This window comes from Cnephaeus nilssonii (genome assembly GCF_951640355.1).
Source record: "Cnephaeus nilssonii genome assembly, chromosome: 17".
Lineage (NCBI taxonomy): Eukaryota > Metazoa > Chordata > Mammalia > Chiroptera > Vespertilionidae > Cnephaeus > Cnephaeus nilssonii.
The window spans coordinates 340,193-355,231 of record NC_137088.1 but is presented as its reverse complement, the minus strand read 5'-3'; the positions used below and the strand labels follow the sequence as shown (position 1 = coordinate 355,231).

The following is a 15,039-nucleotide window of genomic DNA, read 5'->3' as shown; positions in this document are numbered from 1 at the left end:
TAGGGGTTATGTGGGGGTCACAACAGGAAGCCTGGGGTTGGCCAGGGCCCTGCTTCTTGGCTGACCTGAACACAGATTTTGTCTCTTCAGGCGGTTCTGCTGCCAATAGATGCTTCAAGGAAAAGCCTTGCCCTCCATCGGGCCACCCTTGACTTCTGCTGGGCGTGCAGCCCCTCAGATCCCTGTGGCCTTGGTACTTCTCCAAGGCCAACAAATAGATTTAAAAAATACACAGGGTGGACAAAAGTAGGACCAAGTATTCACTTGTGGTGGTTGGTTAAACTACCAGCCATCATTACCTAAAAGATAAGTCATAAGGGTATAAAATAACAACAATAATAGTGAGAAAACAAATAATATAAGTCCCATATAATAAAAGCCTAATATGCAAATTATCCCCTCCGGCGGTCGTTCTACCGGGAGACCAGGAGTTCGACTGCTTGCTATGACATGCGCTGACCACCAGAGGGCGGCACGGAACATGGCGGGCATTGGTGATGTCATGCTGGCAGTGAGCGGCAGTGGAGGTGCTGCCGGCACCGATGGGCAACAAGAGTGGGACCACAGCGGGATGGTGGATCAGGTGAGGGGGTGGCACCAGGCCAAGGCAGGGCTGCAGGGCTGCGAGGCTGGGGGGCGCGAGCTGGGGCCCCATCTCCACAGGCCACCCTGAGGGACCCCACCCATGCACAAATTTGTGCACTGGGCCTCTAGTCTATATAATAAAAGCCTATGTGACCGTTATGGTGGAAAGACCAGAATGACCGGTCGCTATGATGCTCACTGACCACCAGGGGCAGACGCTCAACATAGGAGCTGCCCCCTGCTCAGTGCGCTCCCACAGGGGGAGCGTAGCTCAGCCAGAAGCCGGGCTCACGGCTGGCGAGCACTGTGGCAGTGGCGGGAGCCCCTCCCACCTCCGCAGCAGCACTAAGGAGCAGCGAGCAGGCGGGCAGTAAGGAGCAATGGGTCCTGGACTGCGAGAGGGATGTCCACCTGCTGGCTTAGGCCCGATCCCTGTGGGTCCCAGACTGCGAGAGGGCACAGGCCGGGCTGAGGGACCCCCTCTCCAGTGCACGAATATTGTGCACCGGGTAATATGCTAATGGGGACAGGAGACCTTCCAGACGAACTTCCGGACAAAGCCATGGTGGCGGGGCTGAGGTAGAGGCGGTTAGGGGCAATCAGGCCAGGAGGGGAGGGCAGTTGGGGGTGATCAGGCTGGAAGGGGGGGCAGTTGGGGGTGAGCAGGTCGGCAAGGGGGGGCAGTTGGGGGTGAGAAGGCTGGTGGGGGGGCAGTTGGGGGGGACAGGCTGGCAGGCAGAGTGGTTAGGGCAGATCAGGCAGGCAGGCAGGTGAGTGGTTAGAAGCCAGCGGTCCCGGATTGTGAGAGGAATGTCCAACCAGTTGGACATCCCCTGAGTGGTCCCAGATTGGAGAGGGTACAGGCTAGGCTGAGGGACCACCCCCCCACCTCTCCACCCCCCGTACATGAATTTCGTGCACCGGGCCACTAGTAATAAATAAATAGTAATACAAGAAGAAACAGTTTGGCACGCTCACAATAAACCTACCTTTTCCCACTCCTGTGTCTGTTGTCAGGTTTTTTAAGTTGTTTGCAGAGGGCAGGAGGGCTTAAGACACAGTCCTGCATTGGAAAGGCCAGGCCTGAGCAGAACCCGAGCAGAACCCTGTGCCCAGGACCTCTCCCAGAGGCTTGCCCTTTGGCTGAGATCGGGGTAGGGGTGGGAGGGGCAGTGAATGGGGCATGAGTGAGGGGCAGTCTCTTCATTAGCTCTCACAGTGAGTCGGGAGGCCTTGAACCTGGCTTGACAGACCTGACACCCAGCATAGCCTGCCTCCTGGTTTATGGATGTGGAAACGGAGGCCCAGAATGGGACACCCAGGTGTTTGTGATTGCTTGACTAGTGCCCAGCTCCATGGCGCAGGGACAGGGGGAGCTGGGGGCTGCCTGGCGGCTTTCCGGGGGCTTCTGGCACCTCCCTGTCCCCTGCCGTGTCCTCCCTCAGTCCAGCTGCTCTGCTGAGGCCCGGGTGGGGGGGATTGGGGGGGTTTGTGTGCCGCTCAGGGTCCTGGCACAGTTCCCCCCGGACTCTCTGTACTGATTTCTCTCAGAACCCTGGAGCCAGTTTGAGAGTGACAGTGTTTTTCCCACAAATCCCTGCAGTTTCCCACACCCAGTTTCTCTTCTGCTTTTCTCCCCACCCTGTGGTGAGGGGAAGTCCGTGTGCTGGTCACGCCCACTGCAACCTGACCTTCCACTAACCTGAGGCTTGGGGCAGATGTGAGGGGCGGGGCCGGGGCCAGGGCCGGTGTCCCTGCTCCTCAGGGGGCAGCAGGCTTCCTCCACAGGCCATGCGGGCACTGCCCCCAGGGCACAAAGATTCAGCCTGGCCCTGGGCTGTGGTCTCAGGGGCCCTGGCTGAGGGGATGGGCAGGTGCTGGTGAATAGGGACTGAACTTGAAGTCCCCACGTCCAGACCGCTTGCTGCCAGTGCTGGCCGTGTGGCCACAACACCTGCCCTCCCCTTGGACAGGCTGTCTGCAGGGCGGGGCAGGCGGCAGCCCTTGGTGGCCTGGCACGGGGGGGGGGGGGGGGGTTTGGTAGATGCGACTGGGAGCCTGCTGTTGGGAGACTGCCCTGTCCCGGAGGCCTAGGACATCCGAGGGCAGCCGTCCTCGAAAGGGCCCCTAAGAGGTGGGGAGGACGAGGACCTGCACTGCAGTCCCACCTGGCTGGCACTGGGCCGGGCACTCTGCCCAGGGCCTCGATGGCCTGACCCAGTGGCTCCTTCTTTCTTTCTTTTATTGATTTCGGAGAGGAAGGGAGAGGGAGAGAGAGAGAAACATCAATGATGAGAGAGAATCCTAGATCGGCTGCCTCCTGCACAGCCCCTACTGGGGATCGAGCCTGCAACCCGGGCACGTGCCCTTGATCACAATTGAACCCGGGACCTTTCATTCCGCAAGTGGACACTCTAACCACGGAGACACACCAGCTGGGGCGTCAGTGGCTCCTTATTAAGCAGCAGCCCCCAGGGCTCTCTGCCCCTCTGGGGAGTTGTCCCGGGGCCCTCTGCAGGCGAGGCTCTGGGGGTGGGGCCTGAGGGGCTGCCGAGCCAGTGCTGGTGCAGCTGCCCGGTCTGCGGAGACGCAGCTACGGGGACAGTGGCACGTGCACGTGGCAGTCCCAGTGTGTGACTCTGGTCCCTCGTGGTTCCCCTCACAGAGGTCTTAGGCTCTGCCATCTGGACGTGGCTGTCCCAGCCCTCCACAGTGTCTTGTCAGCCCCCTCAGCCCTTGCCGGCCATGCCCAGCACAGACCTTGCCATCAGAGTCGAGGGACGATGTACCAGGGGCCCGGGCACTAAGGCTCTGAGGAGGAGGCCAGGCTTGGGAACAGTGGCGACTACCAGCTTTGTCTCTTAGGAGTAACTCAGCAGGGCTTTGCTGTGTGACCATCTAAAATCGGGGCAGCCTCTGACCCTCAGTTCCTGTAACGGTCAGAGGAAGATAGTCCAGGGGGGACACTGGTGAATGCTGCTCAGGCACCCCGGCCCCAGCTCCCATGGGAGCCTGCAGGGTGGGCAGGGCCTTGGGAGAGCGGCCAGCCAGCTGCTGAGAGGGCTGAGGGGCTGAGGCTCAGAGGGCGGGCCCACCACCCTTCTGTCCCGGGCCCTCCTCCTCCGCCGGCCACTCCAGAGAGGAAGTGGGGAAGTCAGCGTGTGGCTTTGTCAGTCTGGCCTGCACGTGTCTGCGGTGGCCAAGACTGTCCCACATTCACTCCATCTCTGCTTGCTCTCCGCTGCGCAGGGAACTCAGGCTGCGCAACTACGTCCCCGAGGATGAGGACCTCAAGAGGAGGAGGGTGCCCCAGGCCAAGCCCGTGGCAGGTAGGTGGCTTGTCTCCGCTCCGGGCACTGTCAGTTGCCTCCTCTTTGAAAGGAAGCTGGCAATGCCAGGCTGGAAGTTGGGCCTCTAGCACCCTCCCCGCCGCCTCCTGGCAGGTGCACACAAGGTCAGCGTTGGTGACCGCAGAGAAGCAGGCAGGGCTCTGCCCTGCTCGCACCCCAACTGGGAGGCCTCCCAGGGGCCTTGGAGGGAAGAGGCCACATCTCAGAGGAACCCTCTGGGCTGAGAAGTGGCCCCGGACCCTTGGAGGGTCAGAGAGAGACCCCGATGAGGGGCCAGCCATGCAGGTGCTGCGAGAGCAGGAGCAGGTGGACGCCCCCAGGTGGAGGTGTCAGTGCCAGGCCCAGAGGCCGGGGAGAGGTGGCTGCGGTGTGAGGGCCACTGCCGGGGGCTGCAGTCTCGCCGAGTGTGGGCAGCAGCCAGGAGCCAGGAGCATCGGCCAGCGGCGGGCTGTCCCCAGCCGCCTGCAGCAGAGATGCTGGGCGCTTCTTGTCACCCAGGTCCCTGGCTCTTTTCATCTCCATTTTTGCTTTCAATTAGATGAGTACTAAGTGAATAAATACATTATCTTGTGAAACAACAAAGCGCTGCCCATTCGGCCACACCCGTCTGCTTCCTCATCTCCTTTGCCCCTGCAATGCCCGTGTGTCCCTGGTGTTGTGGGCCCCACTGTGGTGGGTCCAGTGGCACCTTGGCGGGGGCAGTAAGGCAGGACAGAGGAGAGGGACAGGGAGCTGGTCCCATGCCTCAGGGGCAGTACCCATAGCTGGAGGGGGTGAGGCAGGGCAGGGGCTGAGGCTCAGAGGGCGGGCCCTCCTCCTCTGCGGGCCACTCCAGAGAGGAAGTGGGGAAGTCACAGCGTGTGGCTTTGTCAGTCTGGCCTGCACGTGTCTGCGGTGGCCAAGACTGTCCCACATTCACTCCATCATGAGGGAACGTGGGGCACTGTGATGGGCCTGGCAGAGCCCGTGGCCCCCAGGTTTGGTGCCAGGGCTCCCAGCGTCTGTGCCACAGGGTCAGGGCCCAGTCAGGCTGCCTGGAGGCCCAGGGTGCGCCGTCTGGGAGCACACCTCTGCGTGGGATGGGAAGAAGGCCCAGAGCCCCTGGAGACGGGAAAGCCGGTCTTCTGGGCCCTGCCCAGAGCCTACTTTGGATGTATTCACAGCTGGGGGTGGAGTCTGGCTCTGTTTACGCCAGCTGCCTGCTTTGCCCGGATGGCTTTCATCCTGGGAACCCCCAGCCTTCCTCCAGAGCCGCCTTCCAGGGTCTCTGTCTGGCTGGGGGCCAAGGGGACAAGAGAGGTCCCCAGGCCCTGCCTGCACCCTCCTCCTCTGCCGTGGCTGCAGCTGCTGTCACCAGGCAAGTGGCAGCCTCTCCCAGCCCCCCTTGTCGTCTTGCCCCCTCTAGTGGAAGAGAAGGTGAGGGAGCAGCTGGAGGCCGCCAAGCCCGAGCCAGTCATCGAGGAAGTGGTGAGTGGTGGGTGGCCCTTTTCTCCTGCACCTGCTCTCCTTCCCCTCCTTTCTCTTCCCTTCTTTTTTCCCTTCCCACCTCCCACGCCCCTCACCCCTCCTTCCTCCTTTCTTCCTCCCATTTTCCTACCTCTGACCCTGTCTCCCTCCTTCCTTTGGGGTGGGGCCTCTCTGGCCCTGACAGGTATCTCCTCCCTCCCCAGGACCTGGCCAACCTCGCACCCCGAAAGCCTGACTGGTGAGTGTTGCAGGGGGAGGGCCGTGCACACTGAGAGGCGGGCACACTTGGTGCTGGGCTCTGGGCCAGGGGTAGGCTGTTCCTCTCGTCCGTAAGTCTGTCAGGGACAGCGCCAGAGGGAGGTGTTTGAAGTTGATGAAACGAGCTTGGGGCCTAAGTCCTGGGAACTCAGAGCCAGGGGACAGCTTGGGTGCCTTCTGGGAGCTTCCGGTGTACAGAAGGAGCAGGATCCACAGTGCACTGGGCAGGTCGCTCCTGGACAGTGACCGAGGGGCCAGAGGAGCCAGCCACCCTTGCACACCTGGACTCGGTTCCCGGTGTGGGGTGGGTCTGCGGGCTAGTCTCTGCCTCCCTGGGCCGGGAAGGATGGCGGGTGCTGGATTCGGGAGGGTGCAGAGGGGAGCGGAGCGTCCTGGCTGGTTCCTGGTGCCTGAGGGGCTGCAGGCAAGGTGGGCCCAGGGCCACCCCGGGCCAGCCTTCAGCCTCTGGCCTCCTGCCCCCTCCCTGCGGCAGGGACCTCAAGAGAGACGTAGCCAAGAAGCTGGAGAAGCTGGAAAAGCGGACCCAGAGAGCCATCGCCGAGCTGATCCGTGAGTGCAGGCCTGGTGAGGCGGGTCCCTGCACTCTGGGTGGCTGCTCAGGCACAGGGCCCCTCTCACCCCTCCTGTCTGCCGTCCATCCAGGTGAGAGGCTGAAAGGCCAGGAGGACAGCCTGGCCTCTGCAGTGGACGCCACCAACGAACAAGAGGCCTGCGACTCGGACTGAGCCTGCCCGTGGGAGGAAGGTCCTGGACAGGGTGGGGCTGAGCTGGCCATCACTTCCCTTTCGCCTTCAGAGCAGTGGCTCCCCACCCCGTCAGGGGGAGCCCCCCATGGGAGTCAGCTCCTTGTCTCCCTGAGTGGTCCCACCACCCTGAGTGGGGGCAGAGCCAGCAGCGGCTCTGTGGGCCTGCGCACGTATGTATGCATGTCTATATTGTGGACTTTTTTTTTCTGTAAATAGAATTAAGCAGACCCTGTGTGTGGCAGAAATCTATCCAATATTGCCTGGGTTCTTTGGGGTGCTTGGGTTTGGGTCCCAGACAGGGTGTGTAGGGGTGATGCTTGATTGACAAAGCCCTGTGTGGGGCTGAGCATGTGGGCTGACCTTCCGGGCTTAGTCCTTGGGCAGCGGTCATCTCAGAACCCTAGAGGGACAGAGGCCTGAGAGAGTCCTGAGACCTGTAGGGCCAGGCCTGCACTGTTCCAAGAGGCTCCCCCTGCTCTGTGGGCCCCTCGCAGTGGGAGAGAGGGAGGAGCTTGGGCCCGTGCAGGGGTCAGCTTGGACACATTGCCACCACGACTGAAATTGAGATTCCGTGGAAAAGGAACAGAGAAAGGATGCTGGGAGGGCAGCCAGCAGGGCCTGCCGCAGGCGGCAGGAAGAAGTGGTGAGCAAAGATTGGCAGACATTGCAAAAATCAACATTGACCTAGCAAGACAGAGATAACAACAAAAAAGACACAAATTAATGTAAATATTAGGAGTGAAATAAGGTGATCACTATGGATTCCCTAGACAAAAGGACAGTAAGGGGGTGTTGTAAGTAAATGCCCACGTGAATTTGACAGGTTGATGAAATGAGCTAATTCCTTGAAAAGCACAGACTACCACAGTTCACTCCAGATGAAGGAGATCATTTGCATAGCTCTGTAACTATTAAAGACCCTGAATTCATAATTAAAACCCCTGAAAAATCTCCAAGCCCAGGTGTTTTTACTGGAGAATTAATATACAGGTTTAATGCAACTCCTATCAAATCCCAATAAGATCTTTAAGTATAGACAGGATTATTCTAAAATGTATCAGGAGCCCTGACCATTTGCTCAGTGGATAGAGTGTCAGCCCGAGGAATGAAGGTTCCCAGATAAGATTCCGGTCCAGGGCGCACACCTCGGTTACAGGCTCTATCTCTGGCCCCAGTCAGGGCGCATGTGGGCAACCAATCCCTGTGTCTCACATCGATGTTTCTCTCTCTGTCTCTCCCCCCGCCTTCCACTCCCTAAAAATCAATGGAAAAAATATCCTCATGAGGATTAACAAAAAAGTAAAATATATCAGGAAAAGCAAAAGAACTAGAATAGCTCAGACCAGTCTTCACTGGAAGACTAAAGCATGAGGAGTCTTTAACCATCCAGGAGTGGTGGGAAGGCAGGCACAGAGATCATGGAAGAGAATGGGGATGTCGGAAGTGGCCCACTCATGTCTGACAAAGGTGCAAAGTGAGCTCCGTGGAGGAAACACGGTCTTCAGCACGTGGTGCTGGAGCGATGGGACAGCCATAGGCTGAGAGGAGCCCCAACCTAAGCCTTGGACCTGACAGAAACCAACATGGGTCAGAGGTTTAAATGTAAAATGTAAAACTATAACAACGTTCAGGAGAAAACCTTCAGGACCCTGAGCTTGGTAAAGAATTCTTAAGACATGAGACCAAAAGCACAATCCATAAAAAGTATATTGTGAAATGTGACTTAACCAACATGGAAACGCTTCTGCTCCAACAAAGTCTTAGAGAATGAAAAGCTACAGACAGAAAATATTTGCAAAGCGCATGTCTGATAAAGGCCGCCTAACTAGAACATAATAAGGAATTATCAAAATGCAACTGTAAAAGGGGAGGAACGTCCGATAGAAAATGGGAAAAAGGCCCTGGCCGGTTTGGCTCAGTGGATAGAGCGTCCACCTGCGAACTGAAGGGTCCCAGGTTCGATTCCGGTCAAGGGCGCATGCCTGGGTGGTGGGCTGGATCCCCAGTGGGGGACTTGCAGGAGGCAGCCGATCCATGATTCTCTCTCATCACGGATGTTTCTATCTCTACCTCTTCCTTCCTCTCTGAAATCAATAAAAATGTATTTAAAAAAAAAAAAGAAAATGGGAAAAAGACCAGAAGGGACACTCCACCAGGTGACATCAATGGCAGGCACCTGAAAGCTCCTGAGCACCACCGGCCGTCAGGGAAATGCCGACGGGAGTCATGAGGAGACGGCACACGCCCGTGTGAACAGCACAGTGAAGTCGGGGATCAATACTGGCAGGACCTGGAGGAGCGGAAAACCTCACACATGGTTGGCGGGAAGTAAACGCTAGTTACTCTGGGAAATACTTGGGCGATTTCCTCAGAAACTAAATGTGTATTTAACATAAAACCCAGCAACCACTCTCCTGGCATTTAGTTCAGAGAAATAAGCTGTCCACACAAGCGGACATAGCAGTACAGGAGCCGTGTCCACGGAGGCTCATAGCAACCTGGTGTGTCATCACCAGGAGCGGGAAGGCAGGTCATCTCTGTCCAGGACGTGTTGGTTTAAAGGAACACACAGAGTGGAGGTTGCCAAGTCATCACCAGACCCAGATCGAGGCTTGAAGTGAAAACATTGCCCCAAAACGGGAAAAAAGAGCATGGCAAGAAGTTCCTCACACACGGCGTGTGATCTTCAGGGCGTTCCTTCCCTGGACTAACGAAGTGGACAATTTAAGGGTTTTTGTTTGTTTTTTGACAATTTAAGTTTTACTCTGTGAAAACACCCACCCACAGCTCTGCCCGATGGCTCAGTTGGTTGGAGCATCGTCCCATACACCAAAAGGTTGTGGGTTTGATCCCCAGTCAGGGTGCCTATGGGAGGCAACTATTTCTCTTCCCCCTGCTCTCTCTAAAAATCAGTAAAAAACATATCCTTGGATGAGAATTGAAAAAAACACCACAATATTCCCTTCAATAGTTTAAACTGGTGCATCCGTACCGTGGAATACTACTCGGCAGTGAAAAGGCACGGCTGTTGGTAGAAGGAATGGCTCGGAAGGAGTGAAAAACATATATATGTATAGTAAGAGATCATGTCTTGTATGGTTTCCTCTATAATATTCTTGAAATGACAAAATCATAGCCAGAACAGATTGGTGGCTATTAAGGTTTAGGAATGGTGGGGGCTCCTGGGACTATAAAGGGGCAGCTTGAGGGAGATCTCTGTGGGGATGGAATAGCTTTCGATGACAGTGGGGATTACGCAAGTCCACATGTGATCACGTGGAATGAACCACATGTTGCTTCTGGATTTATTGTGGTACTAATGGCCCGGTGCATGAATTTGTGTATATTGAAAGGAAATTAATTAGAAGAAATATTTTAATATCGCTATTTGCCCTTTCTCTATAACAAAAGTGTCAACCAAATTCAATGACAATGACAGATGGAAACATGCATGCGATTGGCACCAGCGAGAGCTTTATATGTATCGTAGTCAACTTAGCCTTTTATGTGTATACAATAAACTTGCTTAATTAGACCTGCTTTCTGATGTAGCTAAACTTTCCCCAGTCCAGTGAAGGACTCCAACTTCTCTTTCAGGTAATTGATAGCAACACAGCAGTAAATATCAACACAAAGCACATTATTGTAGATCATGCAGGGAGAACAAAAGGTAAAATATTTAACTGCAGCAGTGTTTGACTATATTCTGCGCGGTGAGAAAACCTGAAGTCATTTTCAAGGTCCATTTCTTTTCAGTTGGGTCAAGTTTCTAAGCTTTCTAAATCTCCATTTTCCGGCTAACAAAAAGAAAATAGGATTCCACCGAGTCTCCTATCTACCTACTCCAGGACTTCTGTGAGGATCAAATGAGATGGGGCCTGGGAAAACGCTTCACAGACATTTGGTTAAAGTGTAAAATTTTTCCACCTGGCTGTAAAGCAAGTCGTGTTCCTGGGCTGAAGAAACTCCAGGGAGGCTAGTCGCTAGGGAGAGGAAGCCAGGCGTTGCTACATGACGTCATTACCCGGACGGAGGGAAGGACACTTAGCATATTAGCTTTTTATATAGATAGTATGGAAGCCGTGACTCCCATCCGGGGAAGCTGGTGAATGGTACACAGGATGCTCTGTACTCTCTAACTTACTGTGAAACTTTAAAAAAAACACATATTTTATTGATTTTTTACAGAGAGGAAGGGAGAGGGATAAAGAGTCAGAAACATTGATGAGAGAGAAACATCAATCAGCTGCCTCCTGCACACCTCCTGAGGATGTGACTGCAACCAAGGTACATGCCCTTGACCGGAATCGAACCCGGGACCCTTCAGTCCGCAGGCCGACGCTCTGTCCACTGAGCCAAACCGGTTAGGGCTTCCTATGAATCTTTAACTTCCTATAAATCGGTTTCAAAATAAGTTTAAAAATATTTTCTGTGAGCAAAGAGAACAGTAAAACATGTTAATAAATTGTGTAAATTTTTGTTGTTGTTAATCCTCACCTGAGGATATTTTTCATTGATCTTTTAGAGAGAGTAGAAGAGAGAGGGAAAGACAGACAGAAACATCAATTGGTTGCCTCCTGCACGCATTTCTACCAGGGCCCCGGCCAGGGAGGAGCCTGCAACCAAGGTATGTGTCCTTGACTGGAATCGAACCCAGCACCCTTTGGTCTGTAGGCCAATGCTCTATCCACTGAGCTACACCTGCTAGGGCAGTGTGTGTGTGTGTGTGTGAATGTTTTTAAAGTATGCTGTCTGTGTTCAAAAATACAGTAAGGTTTCAAGAGTCTTGTGAAGATCAGATGGGGTAGTTCACAGTTGGTCACAGTGAGTCCTGGCCTTGGTTAGAGGGTCAGGTGGGACTCTGACCCCAGCGGCCCTTTTGTCATAGGGTTGAGGAAGCGGCCAGGGGGTGACAGTGTCCAGCTCTGTGGACGGAGCCCTGGTGTGCCCAGTGCTACCAGCTCACCAGGACAGCCCTGCAGACCTCCAAACACGCCAGCGCCCTCCTGTTTGAAAGCCTCGGGGCCATCTCAGGAGGGTTTCAGGCCTGGGACGTTCCGCAGCCGTGTGGATGCCGCCGTGAGTGATGGCAAAGTTGGGCAGAGAGGCACAGCCCGTAAAGGCACAGGGAGAGTCTGTCCAGCCCGGTGGGCTGCAAGTCAGGTGTGCAAAGGTGACCGGTTTGGGCAAATCGGCTCCCGTGGACGCTGCCTGTCCACCCTGTTGGGGTCCATGCTGCTGCTCGCCACCTTCAGGTGCCTCCCCACGGGTTCCGAGCCAGGCCCAGGCTTGCCGCAGCACTGCCCACCTGCCAGAGCCGGGCATCCGGCATTCGTTGGTCCTGTGCCCTGAGTGCCTCGTGGTGCTGGGCGCTGTCCAGGGGCTGCCCTCCAGGAGCTGACCTTCCAGGCCGTCTCCGGGCCTGCTGGGAGACCCTCCCTCCGGCCAGTCTGGAGGCCTCACTGGCTGGGCATTGCAGTGGGACAGCAAGTGGTGGGATCTGGTCCTCAGAGCACCCGGCCCGAGATCACAGGATGAGAGTGCCTGAGCCTTATCCCCTCTGTCCTCACACGGCCACTGGGGGGCAGCAGGAGACACCGGCGGGGCCCCGGCAGCGTGTGTGGGTCCGTGCGCCTGCTTTCCCACAGCTGAAGTGTCTTGTGCAATGCACCCCACCCCCTTTCCCACGGGGTGTGTGTCTTTAAGTGACTGATACTAGAGATGATCCCGAGAGTGGGGCTCAGTCATGTGTGCTGCACCATGGGGGCCGTGTCCTGGGGACAGCAGCACCCCAGCCCCACCCCCACTCCACGCTGGCCTTGCCCCGGCTTCAGGCACAGGCCTCTCGGGGCCTGGGCTCCAGCGGAGTGCCTTAGTACCTCCCCGCTCTGGGGACAGCGGCAGCCTCGTCCCTCGTGGGCACATGTGTGGGGGGGGTGGGCACGTGTGGGGGGTGGGCAGAATACCGGGGTGTGGAGCCCACCTGGAGGGTCCCGTCCCCTGAGCCCCCGGCCAGGCCTGAGCATTTGTTGGCTCCCAGATGCCTATTGTGTCGGGGGCCATCCAGAGGGTGCATGTGTGTGAGGAGGGTGCTGGGGGCTCACCCACCAGATGGGCTGGGACCGACAGGAGTGGTGATTCAGAGGAGTGGGTGCGCACTGGGCCCTGGCTGCTGCCCTCTCTGGCACAGGCCTGGCCTCGGTGCCGTGGGCTGGGCAGGGGGTCGGGCTGCGTTTCCCGGCCAGCCTGCCCTTCTCTGTATTTACTGGTTTTCTTTAAATGTTCCCATTACTCAGGCCTCTGTGGGCACAGACAGAAATAAATCCCGCAAGGCGGCCCCGCCAGGAGCCGGAACCCGATCCCTCCAAGGCCGGAAGAGGCCCCTGTGCCGAGGCGCTCGGCCACAGTGGCCCACACACGCCACATGGTCACAGTGCGGCCACGCACCCTGTGCACACATGCATGCACAGGCGTGCACCCACACGTATGCCCCCACAGACACCTCACCCACATGCCCATGCAGGCACACAGCCCCCCCCCCCCCCACACACACACACACACTGTGCACACTAGGGTCACACTCAGTCGTCCTCAAGGCGCCGAGCAGCCGGTGGTGAGGCCGTGGCGTTGGGGCATGAGAGTGGCCTCCTGGGAACACGGGCCCAGGCTGCCAGGGCTTCTGAATTTTTAAGAGAAACTGGAAAGCTGAATTTTTATGTGAAATATCCTGATTTTAAATGTTGGCTCAAGATGTTGAAAATACTGTGAGGGCCAAACCAAACATGACTCTGGGCCAAATTCCACCCACAGGCGGCGTCTCAGACCACGGGTCCACACAGACACACAAATAGACACACATGCACATACATACAAATACAGGCACATACATAGACATCCGTATAAACACAGGCATACGCACACACACACACACAGACACACCAAAAGACACACACAGACCTATAGATACATATACAAATGCATACAAAACACAGATACAGGTACACATACAATAGAACCAGGAACTGACACAGACACAAGACAGGCACACATACGAGCAGATATACACATATACAAGTAATATACACACATGTACAAATGTACACAAGCACACACGTCACGTGACAGCACACCCCTCTATCACCGATGTGGGTGAGCTTGTGGGAGCAGGTAGCCTGACGGTGGCCTCCGGGCAGGGCCAGGGCATCATAGCTCACCCAGGCTGCCCGACTCGCATGCTGGAGCGGGAAAAGCCTGCTGGGCAGCAGGTCTGAGAGGGGCAGGTGGTCAGGGCTGCCTGCAGAGCTCAGCGTGGGGGGGGGGGGGCACAGGTGAAGGGCCTCGTGTGCCAGGGTCTGGGAGGGTTTGGACCACAGGTTCTGAGGCTCTGGGAAGGGAGCTTGGGTGGCCACGAGCCCACCCTCCCACGCCCTGAACCAGCCTGGCCTGTCTGCTCCTCACCGCTGGGCAGCAAGGCCAGCGGGAGACCCCCCAGGGCCACAGGCCACATCGCCCCAGTGGCTCTGAGGACTGAACTGAGCTTCCAATCGGGACGAAGGGGTGGAACCCCCTCTACCCACCAACACGGAGCGGGAGGTGCCTAAAGAATGCGGCACACCAGGGGCCCTTCCCCCACATGGAGGTGGAGGCCTGCAGTCCTCTCCTGCCTCCCGGCCCCTGGCCTGACCCCAGGCCTTGGACTGAGGAGCTGCACAGGAGCCACACCCACCGCCTCTGGCCCCTCCCCCGTGACCCCAGTCTGCCCAAGGGAAGGCTAAGGGCCTCGTCCAGGCAGGCAGAACCCAGCCTGGGGCCCGCTCAGACCGCCTGGCGACCTGGACGGGGCCTGACCTCGGAGAAGCTGAGGCTCGGGGGGACGGCTGCGTGGCCAGGCTCACACGGCACATGGAGGCAGCCAGGCCCAGGCCCGGCTCCCCAGCCCCTCTGCCAGCAGCAGCTCTGCCCAGCCAGGCGTGTTTCCGTTGGCCATGGCAGCCTCGGCTGGCATCTGCCGCGCTGGCTGAGGACCCACCTGCCTGTGTGCCCAGCAAGACCCACTCCTCAGCCCCCTCTGCCTGGGTCCCGCGTCCACACCTGCCTTCTAACAACCCAGCCAGAGCCAGGACCTGCTCGACCCCCAGGCAGGGTCATGTCCCTTTTGAACTTCAGAGGCCTCAGTCCCCTTCCTCTGCCTGTCCCTCTTCCCATGGCCCCGGGCGAGGGCTGAAGTGTGGACCGTCACACCTGCTGACTCGGCGGGGGTGGGGGGTGGGGCCAGCCCCGCCTTTGTCTAGAACAGCGGTCGCCTTCCTTTTGGACCTCACGGACCACTGGTTGGCGACCGCTGGTCTAGAAGGCATTGCAGGCTGAGGGTGGGCAGAGCCGTCTCTTCGATGACCCTGAACCCCCCAGACCCCACTCTGCGTGGGAGCTGTGGGCTCACCCCGCCGCCCCTGCGGCCTGGCCTGTGCTCCAGGCCCCCGGGGAGGGTGCATCCTTCTAGGGGTCTTCAGAGGCCCCTCTCCCACAGGTGGGAGCTGGAGACCACCTTCCTGGCCGACTCGGAGTCCGGGGTAACCCGCAAGGTGCCTGGACACTGAGGCTGAGGCAGCTGG

General features: G+C 57.5%; 1 protein-coding gene across 3 annotated transcripts in view; it reads left to right on the top strand.

Moving 5' to 3' along the window:
* The window catches only part of CCDC12 (coiled-coil domain containing 12), a 45,145-nt gene extending 34,120 nt beyond the window's left edge, over positions 1-11,025 (top strand). For 2 of the 3 annotated variants that reach the window (XM_079794387.1, XM_079794386.1), the window contains 5 exons: positions 3,835-3,914; positions 5,341-5,402; positions 5,606-5,640; positions 6,154-6,230; positions 6,324-6,676. In XM_079794387.1, the coding sequence (XP_079650513.1) occupies positions 3,835-3,914; positions 5,341-5,402; positions 5,606-5,640; positions 6,154-6,230; positions 6,324-6,406 (337 nt within the window). In that variant the 3' untranslated portion in view covers positions 6,407-6,676. Of the gene's footprint in view, positions 1-3,834; positions 3,915-5,340; positions 5,403-5,605; positions 5,641-6,153; positions 6,231-6,323; positions 6,677-8,547 lie in introns of those variants that run through there. The other variant, XR_013814802.1, reaches the window with a different exon arrangement.
* Positions 11,026-15,039: the final 4,014 nt, after the last annotated feature.